The sequence below is a fragment of the Amblyraja radiata genome, chromosome 11 (assembly GCF_010909765.2).
Source record: "Amblyraja radiata isolate CabotCenter1 chromosome 11, sAmbRad1.1.pri, whole genome shotgun sequence".
Taxonomy (NCBI): Eukaryota; Metazoa; Chordata; class Chondrichthyes; order Rajiformes; family Rajidae; genus Amblyraja; species Amblyraja radiata.
In genome coordinates, this window is record NC_045966.1 from 51,176,875 (window position 1) to 51,200,752 (window position 23,878).

At 42.8% G+C, this 23,878-nt stretch overlaps 1 protein-coding gene across 2 annotated transcripts in view; it reads left to right on the forward strand.

The window, feature by feature from the left end:
- The window catches only part of fam53c (family with sequence similarity 53 member C), a 124,291-nt gene that overhangs the window by 47,606 nt on the left and 52,807 nt on the right, over positions 1-23,878 (forward strand). For both annotated transcript variants that reach the window (XM_033029917.1, XM_033029918.1), the window contains exons 3-4: positions 522-579; positions 22,291-23,111. In XM_033029917.1, the coding sequence (XP_032885808.1) occupies positions 522-579; positions 22,291-23,111 (879 nt within the window). The remainder of the gene's footprint in view (positions 1-521; positions 580-22,290; positions 23,112-23,878) is intronic.

Here is a 23,878-nt window from a genome sequence, read left to right on the forward strand (position 1 = left end):
CTACGTCAGTCAATGACGCCGGCAGTCGCCGTAAAAATCGGCAAGTGGGACAGGCCCTTAACTAGTTTCCATAACAACCTTTCTTCATGTGCTGTTTTCTCTCCACCCGTCCACCCCCCCCCCCCCCCCTCCATTATGCCAAGTTATTTTCATTATTCAAATAATCTCGCCCTCTACTGTTAACAATTTTTATCAATAAGGTCACAAATGTTTGGTGTCACTTTTCTTTTTGATGCATGTGCTTAAACTCAAATTCTGTTACTTTTTTTACCTTTACATACAATTAAATTTGGAAACCCTATCACAATGCACTGCAGTGTTAAGGGATTATTTACGTGCTTCCTCAACACCTGTATTGCCTGGATTCACCTAATTATTCATCGTTGGGGGTAACATGCCAGCTATTTGAAGATGTCTTGGTAGTTGAGCAGTTATTTACTAGGCCTAATATTTGTTTTGCTTATTGCTCAATCCCTCAAACACACATTGAGACCCACATCCTTTCATCTTTACTCTTTCAGCCCCTGCCTGAGAATACGAACAAGGGTGGCTCCTGGAATCCATATCAATTCATAGCAGGTAGGTGCACTTACTTGGCGCTCTGCGGCAGTACCTGATCTATATTTGTAGAATCAAGGGTTGGATATTGTGGCGGAAGGCAAGGGTGTATGAGCAGTATCCCTCCGATCGAGGAGGTTATTATTGTCACGTGTACCAAGATATGGTTCAAAACCTTGCTCTGCATGTTATCTGGGCAGATTAATTGTACCATACATGAGTACAATAGGCAGTGAAAAAAAGAGAAAGGAAGCAGAGTTTAGTTTAAACTACAAAGAAAGTACAGATTAAAAAGAAAGTAAGTGCTGCAAGGAGATGCATTGGAAGGTCAGGAATACATCCTTAGAAGTGGATTTCATTGGAGGTTAAGAACCGAGTGAACATCTACTTCACAATGATGATCCACTAATGAAGGTCAAACATATTTAAAGATTGTATATTTGTCAGTTGTGGCAGGGGAGGATAATATTTATTTGGTTGTGTTTCCCAGTAATCCCAGGGAATGGTGGAGGGATGGCACAATGTCTGTGACATATGATCTAGGGTCAGATGAAGAATCTCTGTGTTCAATGGTTGTGTTGAGCCCAAATTTAAAGACAGCCTCCTTGGAAATCTATTTAACTGATTAGTGCTTCAGATTGTCTAAAAAAGTTTAAATATTATCTTTTCTTAGACAAAAACTTAAGTTAAAGCAACGTGTTGCAGATGTGCTGTTATATCTTAATCAGGTTAAAGCAAGTCCATGCTTTACTGGGGTCTGACCCTAAAATAGGACAACTTGACATTGGGTCATTGACTATTGAAAAATTGTTGATATCCATTGCATGGCATTCACTGCTGTGGGCACTGGTCTGTTCTGGAATCTTGGTTCAGTTGTTCAGAGCTTCCAGGTCTCAGATAGCAAAATAACAATCAAAAATGGGTCCTTGATATCCCCTTCCTATCTGAAGATCAATTGCAGCATTCCAGTGTCTGAGATCTGTGCCCAGGGCCGGCCTTAAGCCGATTGGACCGATTGCTCCCAATTGGGACCAGCGCTAGAGTAATCCAAAGCTCCGCTCTAGGATCTTTGGAGTAATCTACTCTCGGCTCGGGTAGATCTACCCCGGGTGGAGGGGGGAGAGAGAGTAGAGGGGTGGAGGGGGAAGAAAGGGGTAGACGGGGATGGGGGTGTGAGGGGGAATGGAGAGGGGAGAGAGGGGGAGGTCCCTCACGGTCCCAGGGCAGCGCTCCCGCCCTTCCAGTCGGCGTGCTTCACGTACACAGCCCTGGCTCCACCCCTCTCTCTCCTCGGGGAGACATGGTGAACAAAACAGGGAGGGCCGGGTCGGGGTATGGAGCAACGTTTACAAACCTCAGCCTCAGCTCACCCGCGTTCGCCCGGACCTCTGCATCCGCTCCCGCCGCCGGCCCTCTCCCTACCTTCTCCTCTTCCCTTCCCTCCCTCCCTTCTCTCCTTCCCTCCCTCCCTTCTCTCCTTCCCTCCCTCCCTTCTCTCCTTCCTTCCCTCCTTCCTCTCTCTCTTTTCCCTTCTCTTCTTCCTCTCTCTTTTCTCTTCTCTCCTTCCCTCCCTCCCTTCTTTCTCTCCTTCCCTCCCTCCCTTCTTTCTCTCCTTCCCTCCCTCCCTTCTTTCGCTACTTCCCTCACTCCCTTCTCTCCTTCCTCCCTTCTCTCCCTCCCTCTCTTCTTTCCTTCCTCCCTTCCCTCCCTCCCCTCTCACACACACACACACACACACACACACACACACACACACACACACACACACACACACACACACACACACACACAGGATCTAGTTAATTAAATCACTTTTTTTTAAATTTCAAGCGCACATTTTGATCACCTTCCATTCTACCATAGAAATATAAAGTCTATAATAGACTTTATTTGTATTTCTATGATTCATCAGACCTTGGCTGGGAACCTGGGGCTCACCAAAATTGTTCCCAATTTGGCCCCACACCTCCTAAGGTCGGCCCTGTCTGCACTAGCCATCTGGAGAACTAGTTTTAGCAACATGACCATCACGCTATTCAAGTGCTTCCCTTGCCTATTCCCATTCCCTTTGTCAGCTAATCAGGCAGATCAATGTTTCATTGTAAACCCTCACATTGGTCAGTATATATTCTGAGATGACAGTCTCAGAGGGAATGACCAGGATGTTGCTGGGCCTTGATTACGTTGGCTAATTTCCCGAGACAGAGTGAAGTCTAGATGGAGTTGAAGGTGGGGAAGCTGATTTGTGTGATGGACTGGATTACGTCCACAACTCTGCAATTGTTTGCAGACTTGGGCAGAGGTGTTGCCAAACCAAGTGCATCTCAATGCATCTAGAGAAATTGGTTAGAGTTGTTGGAGACATGACACACTTCCATAGTCTTCTCCAGAATCAGAAGCATTTGTATGCTTTCTTGACTGTAGCTTCAGTGTGTTTGGTCCAGGACAATTTGTTGGTGATTTTTACACCTAGGAATTGAAGCTCTTGGTCTTCAACATTATTGATGCTGATTTGTGTGTGTGTACTACCTCATTTGAAGTCAGTAACTAGCTGCTTTTTACTAACATTGAGGGAGAGGTTGTTATCTTGACACCATGTTACCAAGCTCTCTCTCTCCTTCCTGTACTCCGACTCATCATTGTTCAATATCTGGACCACCACTGATGCCATCTGCAAGCTTGTTCATGGAGTCAGAGCAGAATTTGGCCACAGAGTTGTGAGTGTACAGGAACTACAATAAGGGGCTGTGAATGCATCCCTGCGAGGCACTGGTGTTGAGAATTATTGTGGAGGGTATTTTCCACCTATTCATACTGATTGTAGTATTTTGGGTCAGGAGATGGAGAATCCTGCAGCAGTAGGGAATGCTGACTGCAAAGTGCAGGAATTTGGAGATGCGTTTGGATGGAATTGTGTTGAATGTAGAGTTTTAAATCGACAAGTGGGATTCTGACTTAGATGTCCTTTATTGGACAGGGGGGTGGCATCTGCCTTGGACAAGATGCGGCAGTAGGCAAATCACAGTGGGGGTTAAACACTTGTTTCATAGAGAGTTTAAAGATGTGTTTAAATTCCTGCACATGTCCCTGTGTGGTCATACGAGAGGGTTAGCCAATACTTCCCTTCAGATCTGGTGCAGGCCTATTACTGGAAGGAGGATGTTGTTTAATCCAGTAGATAATAGCAGTTCACTGTGTTGCAATAGTAGCAGTGACCACAATCGTGTACACCACTTTGACATTGACTAAAACATTTTTGCCTTGTCTCACTGTAACATTTCATTTTCAAAATCTAGGTGATGAGCTACACAATATGTGATGGCAGGCGACGTTATTGTTAGAAACGCTGGAAACATTAGGGAAATGGAATAGACAATACTGCTTTTCAGTCTTAAAAGCTTAAGATGTGTGAGAAAAAGGAAGACACATGGAGTTCTCGTTAAACAACTGTAGAAAGAATTACAGTAACACATGCTAGGGCCACAATTGCAGAGAATGAGCTCTTTCTTCACAGATGTGAAGAAAAAGCTCTTTTTCTTTAGTGAGCACCAGGATGGCATACATCCATGCTCCTGCTGTTTGTGGTCTTTATGCTTTGAAAAGGCTGCTGGCACAGAATTATTTCTGCAAATGCATAATAATTGTAAGAGGATGCTGACATTTTTTTTAATATCGATGTGTTGTGCTCTCAATCTATAAAACCAAAGAAAACATGTTAATAAGCGATTGATGTAACAAAGATGCCAGTTGAAAAACAAGATATGCTGGAGATACTCAACCATTCAGGCCGCATCTGTGGGAAGAGAAAGCGAATCAAGGTTTCAGACAAAAGATCCTTCATTTCTCTTCCCAGCAAAGCATTTCCAGCATGTCCTGTTTTTATTTTGGATTTCCAGCATATAGTTTGTTTTCCATTTGAAGTCGCCAGTTCATTGGCTCCTCTTGAAACTTGCAGTTGATGCACATCCTTGCAGATGAGGCAGGACTGATGAACAACCATTTTGCTGCCTCTCGTCGTGGCAGTTTAATCTCTTTAGAGGCCTCTTGCAAACTAAATCTGACTGTACGTTTCAAATTTGGAGTAACTCAGCGGGACAGGCAGCATCTCTGGAGAGAAGGAATGGGTGAGTTTTCTGGTCAAGACCCTTCTTCAGACTGAAGTCAGGGGAGTGGGCGGTACAGAGATAAAATGTAGTTGGAGACAGTAAGACTGGTGGGAGAACTGGGGATGGGGAGAGAGGGAAAGGACTTTTACTAGAGGATTTTACTTTTACTATTTACTAGAATGTTGCCTGGGTTTCAGCAACTAAGTTACAGAGAAAGGTTGAACAAGTTAGGGCTTTATTCTTTGGAGCGCAGAAGGTTAAGGGGGGACTTGATAGAGGTTTTTAAAATGATGAGAGGGATAGACAGAGTTGACGTGGAAAAGCTTTTCCCACTGAGAGTAGGGAAGATTCAAATAAGGGGACATGACTTGAGAATTAAGGGACTGAAGTTTAGGGGTAACATGAGGGGAAACTTCTTTACTCAGAGAGTGGTAGCTGTGTGGAATGAGCTTCCAGTGAAGGTGGTGGAGGCAGGTTCGTTTTTATCATTTAAAAATAAATTGGATAGTTATATGGATGGGAAAGGAATGGAGGGTTATGGTCTGAGCGCAGGTATATGGGACTAGGGGAGATTATGTGTTCGGCACGGACTAGAAGGGTCGAGATGGCCTGTTTCTGTGCTGTAATTGTTATATGGTTATATGGTAAGGAAGGGCTACTTGAAGTTAGAGAAGTCAATGTTGTTTTTTAAAATGTGAGTAAATGGTGATTTTCTTAAATCTCACAAATTCTTAGGGACTGAATGGAACATTGGATTAAAAGTCATCTATCAGCCCTGCAATTTCAATCAGGCTAGGATTGTTTGGAATGAAAATCTTGTCTGCCTAACTTTAAGAGCCCAATCTACTTTTTGGTCACGATAGAGCCCCAGGGTAATCTTTAAAGCTGTTTCTATTTGCCATTTTTTCTTAGCTAAATGCTTAATTTTGGGAGGAAAGTGGGGGGGGAGAAATTGTCATCGTGTTTTGGGCCTGGCTTCCCTTTGATGCAAACTGATCTGGAAATTCTTGATGAATACACCACAATTACTTGTGAACAAAGCTGAAAAGCATCACCAAGAGTTCAAATAATGTGAAAACAAGATTTAGTGCTTGACTTGATTGAGAACGTGGTTACTATTAGTTCCCAACTAGGAAATACAATGAACTTTGCTTGCTAGTTTAGAGAAATGTAGTGCTTATGCTGTGTGTTCATCAGAAACTTGACTTGCACCCATATGAATGATTCCATGTTCAGCCATTTTGAGTGGGCTCTTGGTGAAGGTGAATGGAGTTGTGAACTTGAGATGGCCTACTTTGTAAGCGGAAGTCCCAACGGCAGCGTGATCCTGGTTGGTTGTAGTTTTTTTTTAAATCCACTATTTTTAGCTAGTCAAACTTCATCTGGACAGCTGATCAAACTTGAGCAATATTCCTGAACATGGTTTGGGTTCTCCAATCCTGATGCTTGCTAGCCTTCACAGCATTCCAGCTGTTTCTGCGTTCATGCATGTGAATTTTTTTTTTCATGAGGCAAACAAAAGGTGCATATTATTAGCTTGACTGAAAATATAAAGAATAGTTTCTACAGATATCCAACAGCTACAAGATGCACGTACATAACCACAACCTCTCAAAAAAACTCAGTTCACTGAGTACTATTTATTTCCCTGGTATACTCGGTCAATTTTAAAGCACATTGTTAGCTAACTCTGAACAAAACAGGAAAGCTGGAGCTTTCCTGCTATTTTCTGCCTCAATGTTCAGTTTTATCACTAGCTGAGCCAACTTAAGGACACGGGTGGTTTTATTAATTGTGGAGTTTCTTGGCTTGCATGTGAGGAAATAAACAAGATATTTTTCCATCAGTTGTCGTCTTAAAACGTAAGTGCTCTTTTACTGTGACATTTTTGCCTCATCCCTCACAATATAAAGGACATGAAGCACACTTTGTGTGTTCCAACATTTTGTTGCCTGATCCAAATAATGCTTTGAGTTTATCTGATCAATTTATGTTACACTAACGTGTGTTTAAAAAGGTGCAGCACCAATGTGACTTGTTGAACCTGGAATAACAGTTACTGCAGGTGATACAGGCACTAATGTAGGGTAGGCAATATTTCATTTACCCAAGTGAAGACTTTGCCCAATGTCTAAACACCTGAGAAATTCTATTTGTGGAAAAAAGATTAGCATGAGTGGGGTGGACTGAAAGGCACATTAATGTCCTGTGTGTCTCTGTCTAAAAATGTAACTGAATCATGTGAAAACCAGCAAAATCAGATCAAATTCTGTCTCTGGCATGTAATGTGGAGGAAGTGAAAGCCTTATTTTGCGAGAATTATTGCATTTGCAAGCATACTTACCAAACATATGCAGCAAAAGGTCATGGTTAATGGTATTGGCGGTATGACACAAAATGTGACTAATTATGTTGACACTTGAGGTAGTTAAAATTGTAAAATGTAGATAGAACAGTGCTGGGGAGTAACTCGGCAGGTCAGGCAGCATCTCTTGAGACAAAGGACTTCTTCTTGCCGTTTCTCATTCTTCAAGCTCTTGATTCGATTGAATTACCAGCCGGGAAATAGTGATGTGATATTCAGAGTTTTATATCAAATTAGTAAATTTTCCGTGGTGCTCTGATTCATAGAAACATAGAAACATAGAAAATAGGTGCAGGAGTAGGCCATTCGGCCCTTCGAGCCTGCACCGCCATTCAATTTGATCATGGCTAATCATTCAACTCAGTATCCCATCCCTGCCTTCTCTCCATATCCCCTGATCCCTTTAGCCACAAGGGCCACATCTAATTCCCTCTTAAATATAGCCAATGAACTGGCCTCAACTACCTTCTGTGGCAGAGAATTCCACAGATTCAACACTCCGTGTAAAAAATGATTTTCTCATCTCGGTCCTAAAAGACTTCCCTCTTATCCTTAAACTGTGACCCCTAGTTTTGGACTTCCCCAACATCGGGAATAATCTTCCTGCATCTAGCCTGTCCAACCCTTTAAGAATTTTGTAAGTTTCTATTAGATCCCCCCTCAATCTTCTAAATTCTAGTGTGTACAAGCCAAGTCTATCCAGTCTTTCTTCATATGAAAGTCCTGCCATCCCAGGAATCAGTCTGGTGAACCTTCTCTGTACTCCCTCTATGGCAAGAATGTCTTTCTTCAGATTAGGAGACCAAAACTGTACACAATACTCCAGGTGTGGTCTCACCAAGACCCTGTACAACTGCAGTAGAACCTTCCTGCTCCTATACTCAAATCCTTTTGCTATGAATGCTAACATACCATTTGCTTTCTTCACTGCCTGCTGCACCTGCATGCCTACTTTCAATGACTGGTGTACCATGACACCCAGGTCTCGTCGCATCTCCCCTTTTCCTGATCGGCCACCATTCAGATAATAGTCTACTTTCCTGTTTTTGCCACCAAAGTGGATAACCTCACATTTATCCACATTATACTGCATCTGCCATGCATTTGCCCACTCACCCAACCTATTCAAGTCACCTTGCAGCCTCCTAGCATCCTCCTCACAGCTAACACTGCCCCCCAGCTTTGTGTCATCCGCATTCAAGTTTTACCCTCTTTAGAATCACATTATTTTTTTCAGGCAGAAGTAATTGCAATAGAGAGTTGGGTGTGGCCAGGTTAGGAGGGTTCTGCAGCATTATGCTTGCTTGTGGTCTACAAATGCAGCACCTGATAACAAGAGAATGGTGAAGATAAAATCCCTCGGGTGATGGCCACTAGTTAAATGGAGACTTTGGCTTTGAAAGATCTGGAAAACTAAAGCCATAGATACAGGGAAAGAGCAAGGATTAGAAGATTATAATATACTTTGCCTCATATTGAACTTGGTATTAGCTGGATATATTGCTATTAGGGACAAATATAAGATTGTTTCTGGTTATAGATACAGACGCGCCTTTCAGCTTACCAAGAACATGTTGACCAGCAAGCACCCAGTTGCAGAAGTCCTGCTTAATTTTCCCCATCACCTCCCCCACTCCCCACCTCCTTTTTTGATACAAAGCCACCCAGCATGCAAACTCCACATGGCACTAGAAGTCAAGATTGAACTTTCATTGCCTAAGTTGTGAGGCAGTGACTATATTAGTTCCACCACTACACCACCCTATACAGCAACAAGTATAAAGACCATACTATACTAGTTCCACCACTACACTAGCCTATACTGCAAAAAGTGTACAGAGGGTGGCAAACCACATCAGTTCTTGACCATTCGTGACTGAACACATTAACCAGAATGAAGACATGAAATTATTTTGAGCTTCCTGACCACAAGATAACTCTGAGCAATGTATAGCCAAAGAGCTGCTTTTGATATAGAAAATATGCAGTCAACTTGCATACACCAAGATCCCACAAACAACTGTGATGATTAGATAATCTGGTTTAATTTTTTGTCGACAAAACAAAACTAGAGCTAGGCTTTACAAATATTTCCACAAACAAAGTTTTACAAATTTGCAACGCTCTTCCACAAAGTGCAGTTGATGCTAGTTTAACAGTTACATTTCAAATCTGGATTTGATAATTCAGCAGTTTACTGTGCAACCTTCAACAGTATTTCCAAACCTGCATCCTGTGCCATCTTTTTTAGTAGTAGCTCTAAACAGTAAGAGCAGTGGCCTCATTAGTTCACCACCACTGGCATGTTGCACACCATCCCAATTTGGAAATGGATTGCCATTCCATTTTTAAGTCAAAGTCTTGGAACTCGGCACCTAAAGGCATTTTGGGACAATGTTCACTCATTTCTCAATGAGGGCAATAAGGACAGGGTATCAAGCCTGTCTCATCTCATGTCTATATCTCACCATCTTCATCAACAATAACAAGCATAAAACACAACAAGATACATGAAACATGAAATTAAGGTGACGAGTGGAAAGTCCAGGTTGGGGATGTGCAAGGATTTGGGGGGGGGGGGGGGGGGGCCGGGGGACGGGGAGTCAGTCTACCCCACGACAGATGGGGGAGGAGTGGTACAGTCTGATAGCCACAGGGAAAAAGGATCTCTGGCATTGTGTGCTGCATCTTGGTGGAAGCAGTCTGTTGCTGAAAGAACCATTTGGATGGGATCTGCAACTGATGTTCCTGTGAATTTGCTGCCCATTTTCAGAGTTGATGTTTGGGAGGTACTGTTGGAGTAAATTGGATGAATAACTCTCATACATTTTGTGTATGATATACACTGCATACCATCACTGGAGGCAACGGATGTTTAGTATGGTTGATGAGGTGCTAATCCAACAGACACAAATGGCATTGAGTGTTGGTGATGATGCACTCGGGACAATTCCATCATGCTTTTGACTATGTCTCAGAGATGTTGGAAAGTTCCTGGGGTGTAAGGAGGTGAATAGTTTGCTGCAGCTCTTTAATGTTGTGAAAAAAAATATTTATGGTGTGGTACTGTTAGGTTTCTGGTCAGTAATAATTCCCAGGATACAGATGGTGGAGCATTCAGTGATGGTAATATCATTTGAATGTTCTGGCAATTTTTTTTATGGCACTAAAATTTCTTGCCACTTATCAGCCCATACATGAATATAGTGCAGTGTTGCAGCATGCAGGCGCAGACTGGTTCATGTGTTAGAGAGTTGCGATTGGAACTGACTGTTGTGCAATCATCAGTGAACAACCCCATTATTTTAATTTTATCATGAAAGGAAGACCATTAATTGTGTCTGAGGATAGTTGGGTCTAAGATACTTCTCTGGGGAACTACTGCGTCTTCTGACTCTGAGGTCTTATGGCTGGCGTGCTTGCTCTTTAGACTGTCTTTCCTGTACACTCCATCATTGGAATTTTTTCCCTTGGATGTCCATTGACTTTGATATTACTAGGGCTCTTTGACCCAGTGCTCGGTCAGATTCTTCCTTGACGATAGAAGCATTCATTCTCACCAGGCCTCTGAAGCTCAGCTCTTTGGTTATATGTTTGGACAAAGATTGTGATGAGTTCTGGTGTCAAGTGATCCTGGCAAAATGGAAAATTCTTTAATCTTTTGCTTGACACTTGAGTGCTAGGCCAACTGTTACTAACAATGAGAATTTTCTTGGAGACAACTCCACTTCTAGTTCAAGCATTCATGACTGATCTTGCACATTGTTTGTGAGGTTACTTGGCTTATTCTGTTGCATGTTGCTTAATACACGCTGATTGCAGCTTCACGGCAGGTATAACATCAATTTTGTAGTAATAATAATAATAATAATAATAAATACTTTATTGATCCCCTCAGGGAAATTCAGATGTCCAGAAGCTCCCAACCAACAAACCCACAGATTCAAAACGAACGCAGACAGAAAATACATAGAATACAATGTGGACACTACCTGAGAGCAATAAATACTTAAAAAGACCAATAATTAACAGTTAAAAATTAAGTGCAGTATTTATGCTCATTATAAAGTCTTATAGCAGCTGGTAAACAGGACTTCCTGTATCTCTCCGTTTTGCACATTGGTGCAATCAGCCTCTGGCTGAAGATGCTGCTCTTGATCACCTTCAGGGCATGGAGTGGGTAAGTGGGGTTTGTCATTATGGAACCTAGTTTATTTAGTGTTCTGGCCTCTGCCACCTGCTGGACCGTTCGTTGCTCAGCCCCGACCACTGAGCCGGCCTTCCTGATTAGTTTGTCCAATCTGTTTTTATCCGCTATACGGGCGCCATCTCCCCAACAGGCCACAGCAAAAAACAGAGCACTGGCCACCACTGAATGGTAGACACTGCACAGTAGGGGTTGGCAGATATTAAAAGACCTCAGCCTCCTTAAAAAATACAGTCGGCTTTGTCCCTTCCTGTACACCGCCTCCATATGACACTTCCAGTTCAGCTCACTGTCCAGCTGCACCCCAAGGTACCTGTGATTAGCAACCACCTCCACCTCAGTGCCCTTAATGGTGATCGGCGTTGCTTGAGTCCTCCTCCTCCCCCTCCTAAAGTCCACCACTATCTCCTTTGTTTTTTTGGTGTTAAGATGGAGATTATTGTGTGCGCTCCACTCCACAAAGTTACTTATAATGTCTCTGTATTCCTCCTCATTGCCCCCTTTAATGAGGCCGACAACAGCTGTATCATCCGAAAACTTCTGCAAAAAGCAGCTGTTGGTGTTCCATTGGAGATCCGCTGTGTAGATGGTAAACAGGAACGGAGCCAGCACAGTTCCTTGTGGAGCCCCTGTGCTGCTCAAGATGGTGCCCGAGACACTGTTCTGTAGGCGCACGTACTGTGGTCTGAGGGAAAGGTAATCCAAACACCACAGTACCAGTGATGGATCCACTTTCATCTTCTCCATCTTCTCCCCTAGCAGTCGGGGCTGAATAGTGTTGAAGGCGCTTGAAAAGTCAAAAAAAGTAATCCTTACAGATGCATCAGTAGTGTCCAAATGTGTGTACACCCTCTGCAGCATGTAAATGAGGGCATCATCGACACTGATGTTAGGCTGATATGCAAACTGTAAAGGATCCATGTGATTTGACACACTAGTCCTGATGTAGGAAAGGACAAGTCTCTCAAATGTCTTCATTATGTGAGAAGTGAGCGCTACTGGTCTGTAGTCATTGTAGAGAGTGGGATGGGTCTTCTTTGGAACAGGTACCAGGCAAGATGTTTTCCACAGCCTTGGAACCCTCTGTAGACGTAAGCTCAGGTTGAACAGGTGTGTTAGAATACCACACAGCTCTGAAGAGCAAGTCTTCAGTAGCCTTGGGCATTCATTCTCACCAGGCCTCTGAAGCTCAGCTCTTTGGTTATATGTTTGGACAAAGATTGTGATGAGTTCTGGTGTCAAGTGATCCTGGCAAAATGGAAAATTCTTTAGTCTTTTGCTTGACACTTGAGTGCTAGGCCAACTGTTACTAACGATGAGAATTTTCTTGGAGACAACTCCACTTCTAGTTCAAGCATTCATGACTGATCTTGCACATTGTTTGTGAGGTTACTTGGCTTATTCTGTTGCATGTTGCTTAATACACGCGGATTGCAGCTTCACGGCAGGTATAACATCATTTTTGTAGTGTGCGTCATGCTGTTCTACTCTCGTCATTGAATCCGTATTGCTTCCATGACTTGTGTAAGAAGGAACTGCAAATGCTGGTTTAAACCGAAGATAGACATAAAAAGCTAGAGTAACTCAGCGGGACAGGCAGCATCGCTGGGGAGAAGGAATGGGTGATGCTTCTTCAGAAGGGTCTCGACCTGAAACATCACCCATTCCTTCTCTCCAGAGATGCTGCCTGTCCCACTGTGTCACTCCAACCTTTTGTGTCTATCTTGCTGCCATGACTTGTTCATTATCGTTGATTGAGGAATGTACTGTGCATTTCTGATGTAAACTGTGGCCCTGGGTGCCCATTATTGAGCTGCCAAGTCTATTCTGAGACCATCTCATTTTGTATGTTCTTGGTGCCACACAGCACGGTGGAGCATGTCCTTAGTGGGAAGTAGGGACTTTGCCTTCACAAGGCCTGTGCAATGATCACTTCCACCGATACCGTCATTATCAGATGCATGAGAGCCCTTCCTTCGTTGACATAGTGAAATTTCCAGTTATCTGCCTTGAAGACTGCAGCAGTTTTTTTTTACAAAATTAGCATTCAGATCTAATCTTTGTATTTGGTTGAACTTGATCATAGTAAATTAGAGTTCATGAAGCAATGCAATACACACATCCTGGTATACATTGATGGCACTGAAGTAGAGATGGTTGAAAGCTTCATGTCCTTAGGAATAAATATCACCAGTAATTTGTCCTGGACAAGCCACATCAAAGCTATGGCCTGAAAGCACATCAATGCCTCTACTTCTTTAGAAGGGTTAGGTAGTTCGGCATGTCCCAACAACCGTCACAACCTCTATAGAAGTGGTGTAGAAAACATTTTATCGGGATGCATCATAGCATGCTATGGAAACAAGTCCATCCAAGACTGCAAGCAATTACAGAGTTGTGAAAGTAGCCCAGATTATCACGCTAAGCATCCTCCCTTCCACTGACTCCATCTACACTTCACACTCCCTCAGCAAGGCCACCAGCATAAACAAGGACCAGTCTCACCCTGGTCACTCCCTCTTCTCCCTTCTTCCATCAGGCAAGACGTACAGTGGTTTAAAACCACATATCTCCAGATTCAGTGAGAGTTTCTTTTCAGCTGTTATCAGGCAACTGAACCATCCTTTTACCAGCTAGAGTGAGGTGCTGACCTCCCATCTACCTCATTGGAAAAGTTTGAACTATCATTATTCGGAACTCATCGGACTTTATCTTGCACTAAATGTTGTATCTTTATCATGTGAACGGCTTGATTGTATTCATGTATAGTCTTTTCTGTGACTTAATAGTACGCAACAAACAAGCTCTTCATTGTACCTCAATACACGTGACAATAATAATCTGAACTAAGCACCTGAAGTTGATTTTAAAAGTTCAAAACAATCCACTGCAAAATCAGCAAAGGTTGGAATTCAGATATTAACAGCTAACAATGTAATATATATCTTGAACCCTTTTACAAAGTGTTCTGTACTCCATATGTATTCCTTATCTTACCAGTCTATATCAGTTAGAGTGAGTAGATCTCAAGAATTGCAACCCTTAGGCACACTAACTATCAGTCTGAACAACAAGAGATCAGCTGGTTATAAGAATCATGCATCAGCTTCTTAACACCATTGTATTTATCCTCAATGCATTGTTGTGATGAAGTAGCTGCGGTACAGTGCCCTCCACAATGTTTGAGATTTGTAATAGAAAAAAAATCACATGTGGTTAAAGTGCACATTGTCAGATTTTAATAAAGGCCATTTTAATAAATGTTGGTTTCACCATTTAGAAATTACAGCAGTGTTTATACATAGTCCCCCCATTTCAGGGCACCACAATGTTTGGGATACAGCAATGTCATGTAAATGAAAGCAGTCATGTTTAGTATTTTGTTGCATATCCTTTGCATGCTATGACTGCTTGAAGTCTGCGATTCATGAACATCACCATTTGCTGGGTGTCTCCTCTGGTGATGCTGTGCCAGGCCTGTATTGCAGCAATCTTTAGTTTATGCTTGTTTTGGGGGCAAGTCCCCTTCAGTTTTTTCTTCAGCATATAAAAGGCATGCTCAATTGGGTTCAGATCAGGTGATTGATTTGGTCCCTCAAGAATTGACCATTTTTTAGCTTTGAAAAACTCCTTTGTTGTTTTAGCAGTATGTTTGGGATCATTGTCTTGCTGTAGAATGAACTGCCGGCCAATGAGGTTTGAGGCATTTGTTTGACTTGAGCAGATAGGATATGTTTATATACTCCAGATGTTACTATTATTATGCTACTATCATCAGCAGTTGTGTCATCAATGAAGATAAGTGAGCCATTACCTTCAGCAGCCATACATGCCCAGGTCATAATTCCCCCACCTCCGTGTTTCACAGATGAGGTGGTCTGCTTTGGATCTTGGGCAATTCCTTCTCTCCTCTATACTTTGCTCTTACCATCACTCTGATATAAGTTAATCTTCATCTCATCTGTCCACAAGACCTTTTTCCAGACCTTGCTCTTTTAAGTACTTCTTGGTAAACTGTAACCTGGCCATCCTATTTTTGCGGCTAACCAGTGGTTTGTATCTTGCAGTGTAGCCTCAGAAATTCTGTTCGTGAAGTCTTCTGCGGACAGTGGTCATTGACAAACCCATTGACCTGACTCCTGAAGAGTGTTTCTGATTGGTCGGACAGGTGTTTGGGGATTTATCTTTACTATAGAGATCATTCTTCTGTCATCAGCTCTGGAGTTCTTCCGTGGCCTGCCAGTCCCTTTCCAATTAATAAGCTCACCAGTGCTCTCTTTTTTCTTAATGATGTTCCAAACAGTTGATTTCGGTAAGCCTAAGGTTTGGCTGGTGTCTCTTACAGTTTTATTCTTGTTTCTCAGTCTCATAATGGCTTCTTTGACTTTCATTGGCACAACTTTGGTCCTCATGTTGATAAACAACAATAAAAGTTTCCAAAGGTGATGGAAAGACTATGTGCTGAGAGCTCTCTTATACCTGCATTAAGGGGGCAATTAAACACACCTGAGCAATTACAAACACCTGTGAACCCATGTGCTCCAAACATTATGGTGCCCTGAAATGGGGGGACTATGTATAAACACTGCTGTAATTTCTACATGGCGAAACCAAAATGTATAAAAATGGCCTTTAATAAAATCTGACAATGGGCAATTTACCCACATGCGATTTTTTTTCTATTACAAATCTCAAATTGTGGATTACAGAGGCAAATAAATAAATGATGGGTCTTTGTCCCAAACATTATGGAGGGCAGTGTAGGTGAGCCGTACAAAAGTGAATGAATTTTGTACTCATTATTAAGGGGAGGCGTCTAGTAGATTAGATTTTCCATTTTTGCATTGCTTATCCTCAGGAGAGATTCAATTCTGAATTCTGATAAAGGGTCTTCGACCTGAGACGTTAACTCCATTTTTCTTTCCACAGATGCTGTCTGACCCACTGAGTGGTCCACGTGCTCTGTCATTTTATACAAGATTTGATTTGGGATTAGCCAATTCTGCCAAAACATGTCGAAACATTTTGCCTTGTTGGTATCTGTTTCTGTCGCTTGCCATAGAAATTATGAATTCAACTGCGGCATCCAAAGTTTTATACTAAAGCACAATCTTTGATCTGATGAGAGTGCCAGAGCATTGGATATGTTTGTTCACTAAAAAAGTTGAGATCATTTGAATTTGTGCACCGCCTTCTATGTCTTAAGTTCTTACTGGGAACAAAGTGGTTTGCCAAGATTCTAAAAAATAAATAAATGAAGAAAGGAGCTGAAGTGGATAAAATGTCAACTGGGATATGGGAATAAATTCCCACACTACTGCTATCATAGTGTGCTTAATACCCTGAATCATCAGAACACATTGATGGGCCTCAATTAACATCTTACTCAAACAAAAACCCTGTCAATAATACTCCATGAATATTGCAATAAAGCATCTTGATGATTATGTGCCCTAGTTCTAGCTGGTTTATGTATAAGACAGGTTAGATACAAATAACTCAGCGGGTCAGGTTGCATCTATGGAGAAAATGAATGGGTGTTGTGGTTCAGGTCTGAAGAAGGGCCCAGACCCGAAACATCAACAATTTATTTTTCCAGAGATGCTGCCTGACCCACTGAATTACTCCAGCCCTTTGTATCTATCTTTGGTATAAACTGACATTTGCAGTTCTTTGTATCTACAATTAAGCCCGGTTGATGCTTAACTGTTATTTGTCTAGATACCTAGATTTTGTAATGCGATAGTATTGGAATTTAATCGACTGGTTGCTGGAAAACATAAAGCTTGTGGTGACGACTAAATAAAATGATACTGAATTCTACCATTCATGGAAACATAACATGCCACTAGAAGCTTTGAAACATGATAAGATGATGGCTTTCTCATTGCTTCATGATCAGTTCCAACCTTAATGCACTTATTTGGCATTGGAGCTTTTCCAGATTGGGTGTAGTAAAATTAATTGACATTTATTGACCAATTTATCACTGGATAATTCTTGTTGTTGTGGCTTTAAGGATTAGCAATGTGCAGACAGACATATCTTGTTTTCAAAAAGAACTGCTCTATTCCACCTCAAAACCACCAGCCAACTTACTGGGGTGTAGTTTCACAAGCAGCCTGCAATGTCTCTTCCTAATCCAAGTGGTTAGCATTCCTGTTTGAACTTATACTTGGAAAGTTGATAGCTTTTTTAGCCCACACAATTCTATTTGTCAAATGTCTTCCATTCTAGGCTTTTGCCTCTGAGTCAGAGATCTGATACAAGGAACTGCAGATGCTGGTTTACACCGAAGATAGACACAAAAAGCTACGGAGATGCTGCCTGAGTTATTGGAGCTTTTTGTGTCTATGGGTGTCTATGGGTGTTGGGCACAAGCTGTGAGCTGGCTGTTGATTTTTCTATTCAGCATGTTTTTGCACCTTAGCAAAACATGTGTTTTCTCATCAGCTCTCAGAGAACGCGCCGAAAAGTAATACATTGATGGAATGTTAGTGAGTGCCATAACTTCAGTCTTGGCATCTTTCTTCATCTCAGCAATAATGTCATGTATTTGAACTTGTAAACAAAAAGTAATACTGATTAATAGATCTTCATACTCCCTCCGACATCAGTCTGAAGAATGATCTCGACCCGAAACGTCGCCGAATCCTTCGCTCCATAGATGCTGCCTCACCCGCTGAGTTTCTCCAGCTTTTTTGTCTACCTACTGAGTAATAGAAGATGATCTTTGGCCACATAGGAGGGGGAAATCTGCTTGGTACGAATTGTTTTTAGGAATAGTTTTGAATGACAACTAATGGGCGAAGTGAACACTTAGGCGATTGTTTAGACGACTGCAGGAGACTCTGCGGTCGCCACATGTTCGCGGGTGGTTGCCGGGAGTCGCTTTCATAGTCGTGAGGAGTTCCCGCATTCTGGGAACTACTCACGGTCTCATTATGGTCGCCACGAATTTTCAAAATGTTGAAAAATTAGCGGCGACCAGAATGAAGCCACCATGGAGAGTAGCGAGTATTCTCGCGCCATAGGTGGGTCGCCAGGAGGTCCTAGTGGGTTGCCAGGAGGTCGAAGGTTCTCATAGGTTGTAGCCTGTGCTGACCGGTGAATTTCATTGCCTCATTGGGGAAAAAAACCCAAAAGCAGTAGTTTTCTGAACCAAGGATAACCGACCGATAATGTTAATGTCAGTCGAGCTTCACAGCCCTGTATCTCTGGCTTCTTAAAAGTTGGCTCCACTCCATCTCCATCTCCACTCCTTCTTCCCCCCTCTCCCCCCCTCTTTTAAAGGATTTACGTGACCCTTCCCATACACTGTTCATTCACCGTCTTAATTACAGCGCCAACCTTCCTGTTCATCGCGGTGTGGGTCTGTATCACATTGGCTTTGCACCGTGTAAATTTCACTCAGACAGTGCTCCCCCGCTTGCCCTGTCCCCCGCCTGCATAACGGGCTGGTGAAGGAAGCGACGTGTGTGTGGCCGTTCCAGTCTTCTTTTTCAGGCGACCCACACACACTTCACAGTAGCCTGAAAAATCGCCTAGGTGGGACAGGACCATAACGTTCAAATGCACCCTGCTTGGTACGCACTGCATGAAGGAGCTGCGGCTGGATGTATTGATGATCATCTGGGATGTTGTGGTCTTCCTAGATAAGAGTTTTAGTGAGGTGGTCATGCCCGAGGTGTAGACAGAAAGTAGATGGGTGACCACCAGGAAAAGAAAAGGGAGTAAGCAGAGAGTACAGGAATCCCCTGTGGCCATTCCCATTGAGAACATGCATGCCATTTCTATACTGTCGGGGATATGACCTTTCTGAGGAGATCAGCAGTCAGGTCTGTGGCACCAAACCCGACTGACGCACAGCGGGGACAGGTAGAATAAGAAGACGTGGTGTTAGGAGACACATTAGTTCGGAAGATAGGAGATTGTGTGACAGCAAACTGGACTGTCTGATGGTGTACAAAAATGCTGGAGAAACTCAGCGGGTGCAGCAGCATCTATGGAGTGAAGGAGATAGGCAATGTTTCGGGCCGAAACCCTTCTTCTGATGGTGTGTTGCTTCCCTGGTGACAGGGTCCAGGATGTCGGAGTGGCTGCAGATCATTCTGAAAGGGGAGGGTAAGCAGCCAGAGATTATTGTTCACCTTGGCACAAATGACAAATATAGGTTAAGCAGTGTTAAAAAGCAGGATCTCAAGGGTAGTAGTGTCAGGATTACATCCAGTGCCATGTGTAAGTGAGGGTAAGAATAGGAGTATAGGAATGTGTGGTTGAGGAACTTATGCAAGGGCAGGAATTGAACATTTTCGTCAATTGGGAATTCTTCTGAGACTTGGGGTTGATCTCATAGAAGTGTATAAAATAATGAGGGGCATAGAGAGGGTAAATGCACAGAATCTTGGTCCCAGGGTAGAGAAATTAAGAACTAGAGGGTTTAGGTTTACGGTGAGAAGGGGAAAGATTTAATAAGTAAATGAGGGGCACATTTTCCCATAAGCATTGTGGGGTGATATGGAATGAGCTGCCAGAGGTAGTTGAGGCAGGTGCAATAACTACATTTATAAGTCATTTGGACAGGTGCATGGATAGGTAAGGATTGGAAGGATATGGGCATATGGTGATAAGTCGAACCAGCTTACATGGGGCATCAAAGACGAGTTGGGCAAAAAGGCCTCTTTCCATGCTACATGACTCTTGGTGCTGTTAAAATGCATACTTTAGAAGACGTGATCCAATGGGGGAAAAGCTCTTTTTGTGAGTAACCTGGCTATCCGATAAGGTTCCTGTCTGATGCAGCATGGAATGTGGAAAGATGATAATGTGGCATGCAACCTGTAATTTGTAGTATATTCATAATGTTGACCTCTTTAGTGTCTTTCAATAAGAAACTGCCTTTCCAAATTTGTTGTTCTTGTGTCATAAATATGCAATTGAACATGATTTGTTAAAAACATTTATAGGAGACCATAAATTAATTTATGCAAACAATTTTTAGTATACAATTAGTAATCATTATTCCCTAATTGCAACTTTTTTCATGTGGTTGGGTGGGGTGGGAGGGGGGTTTCGGGAGGGGGGGGTGTTGGGAGCAGCATTTAAAGGAAAGAAAAATATAATTAGGTAGAAGAATAATTTCTTTGTTGGCTATATTTGGAAAGTCAAATGGTCAAGGATGTGTTTGAGTTCCTTTCCCCATCCACATACAGTGGCTTGCAAAAGTATTCATACCCCTTGAACTTTTCCACATTTTGTCACGTTACAACCACAAACGTAAATGTATTTTATTGGGATTTTATGTGTTAAAGACCAACACAAAGTGGCGCATAATTGTGAAGTGGAAGGAAAATGATACATGGTTTTCACATTTTTTTACAAATAAAAAACTGAAAAGTGTGGCGTGCAAAAGTATTCAGCCCCCTTTACTCTGATACCCCTAAATAAAATCCAGTGCAACCAATTGCCTTCAGAAGTCACCTAATTAGTAAATAGAGTCCACTTGTGTGCAATCTAATCTCAGTATAAATACAGCTGTTCTGTGAAGGCCTCAGAGGTTTGTTAGAGAACATTAGTGAACAAACAGCATCATGAAGCCCAAGGAACACACCAGACAGGTCAGGGATAAAGTTGTGGAGAAGTTTAAAGCAGGGTTAGGTTATAAAAAAATATCCCAAGCTTTGAAAATCTCACGGAGCACTGTTCAATCCATCATCTGAAAATGGAAAGAGTATGGCACAACTGCAAACCTACCAAGACGTGGCCGTCCACCTAAACTGACAGGCCGGGCAAGGAGAGCATTGATCAGAGAAGCAGCCAAGAGGCCCATGGTAACTCTGGAGGAGCTGCAGAGATCCACAGCTCAGGTGGGAGAATCTGTCCACAGGACAACTATTAGTCGTGCACTCCACAAATCGGGCCTTTATGGAAGAGTGGCAAGAAGAAAGCCATTGTTGAAAAAAAGCCATAAGAAGTCCCGTTTGCAGTTTGCCACAAGCCATGTGGGGGACACAGCAAACATGTGGAGGAAGGTGCTCCGGTCAGATGAGACCAAAATTGAAGTTTTTGGCCTAAATGCAAAACGCTATGTGTGGCGGAAAACTAACACTGCACATCACCCTGAACACACCATCCCCACTGTGAAACATGGTGGTGGCAGCATCATGCTGTGGGGATGCTTTTCTTCAGCAGGGACAGGGAAGCTGGTCAGAGTTGATGGGAAGATGGATGGAGCCAAATACAGGGCAATCTTGGAAGAAAACCTGTTAGAGTCTGCAAAAGACTTGAGACTGGGGCGGAGGTTCGCCTTCCAGCAGGACAACGACCCTAAACATACAGCCAGAGCTACAATGGAATGGTTTAGATCAAAGCATATTCATGTGTTAGAATGGCCCAGTCAAAGTCCAGACCTAAATCCAATTGAGAATCTCTGGCAAGACTTGAAAATTGCTGTTCACAGACGCTCCCCATCCAATCTGACTGAGCTTGAGCTATTTTGCAAAGAAGAATGGGCAAAAATTTCAGTCTCTAGATGGGCAAAGCTGGTAGAGACATACCCCAAAAGACTTGCAGCTGTAATTGCAGTGAAAGGTTCTACAAAGTATTGACTCAGGGGGGTGAATACTTTTGCACGCCACACTTCAGTTTTTTATTTGTAAAAAAATTTGAAAACCATGTATCATTTTCCTTCCACTTCACAATTATGCACCACTTTGTGTTGGTCTATCACATAAAATCCCAATAAAATACATTTACGTTTGTGGTTGTAACGTGACAAAATGTGGAAAAGTTCAAGGGGCATGAAAACTTTTGCAAGCCACTGTAGCTGGTCTCAGCTGGAACTACATTTGAAATGGCATGATTGGGTTGGGAGGGGAGTAGTCTCCATCGACTTTGCTCTCAGTTGGTACCTAGTTGGCTGAAGCATTTGCAACTCCAAGAAGCCCCTGGAATCATCACCCCCAATGAACGGATGTCCTAAGGAGAATACAGTACCGACATTATGTGATTTTCATGATGGAATTGCATTACTAAATGTTTTCCTCATTTTTCAGGGGAAAGGAACTGGAATGTTTTAGACTCCTCAAACACTGAATTGCCGGTGGGCATGGGTTTTCCTTCATTCGCAAACTACAGCCTAAGCAGTATTGACTCCTCCAATCAGAATAAATCGTTGTGCACAAGACAAACAACAAAAACATGGATGGGACATGTGACGAGCACATCGGTGGGAAATTTAAGTGACTTGCAGTTCACGGAGAGTTTTACCGCACTGCCAGATCCACCAACCAAAAGACACTGTCGGTCTCTATCTGTGCCGGAAGACCTGTCACACTGCAGGTCTCTCTGGAAGCCTGCTGGATCCAAGGTGTGGACTCCTGTCAAACGGCGATGCAACAGTGGTGGAAATGGGGGCGGCCAACTGTGTAACACAACTCAACGTCCCACCAGCCTTGCTCTCCAGCAGTTATCCAACTCCAGTCACCCTTCCAACACCAGCAGTTTCACATTTTCTAGTCTCACAGCATCTCCTGAATCCCCGTTGCCATGGATGCTGTCGCCCAATAATCATTCCACAGATATCGGTGAGAGAACTTTCTTGGGTGTGCAGTGCATTTTGCCCGAGCAGTGCACATTCATTCCTCAAAGGCGTTTCTCACTGTCGCCAGTACACATTCGAGAGGCAGCAAGGTGTCTGCTTTCAGCCAAAAGCACTCCCTCCTCGACACCAGAGATGAACCGACGACAGCAGGGCTTGTCGCGTAGTCACTCCCAACCCTGTGACTTAAACGAACGCAAGTGTGGTATAAAGCGAAGGCACGATGATGACGTCAGGTGGACAAGGCCTGCTTTGGACTTCTTCAAGATGAACCAGGTATGTGCTAGTTGCAGGGAACCAATCCACATACTAATCTGTAATAAAAATCTATGCCGTATAAATGTATTGCACTATCTGTGTTGAAATCTGAAAGGGCTAGATTTAAAACCTCTCCATTAAAACTCCACCATCGCATAACATGTTTTTATTAGGTGGTGTAACTGCAAGTTAGCACTCTGGTAAAACCAACCCACTCAGCATCTTCTGATCTATAATGAACATGTTATTTTAATAAATAGTGAGAGAAATTCAATCGCAGAATGCCCAGAAAACCCGCACAGATGGAAATTGCATTAATGTGACCAATTTTACACATGTTTATGAGAGGGGTGAAATGAACTTCATGAACATGAACTTTGTTTTTCTTGGCATCCAGTGCAACCAAATGACACCAGTTGTTATGCAATGCTGACATTTAGTTTGAGATAATTGGTCATATTGGCATGAACATGATTTCCACACAGAGGAACAGCTTTTAATTAATGTTGAATGCTCAAGCATGGCTCATCTCCTCCTGCAGTCGTAGGCAGACAGCTGCACAACTATCTGTCAAGCCAACCTCAACTGGACTGACCCATACTGGAATCTCAGTCACCTCACCTCCAGGTGAGTTTACCAGGTTTCCCCACATAATGAAGTGGCCAGAAATGCCAGAAGATGTCCAGCAAAAAGATAAATGAGGGAAAATGCATCTGGCAAGATTAGGCTGGAAGCTATCAAGAAGCTGACAGTAAGGAATGCCTGCCCTTTTGAATGCAAGCCCT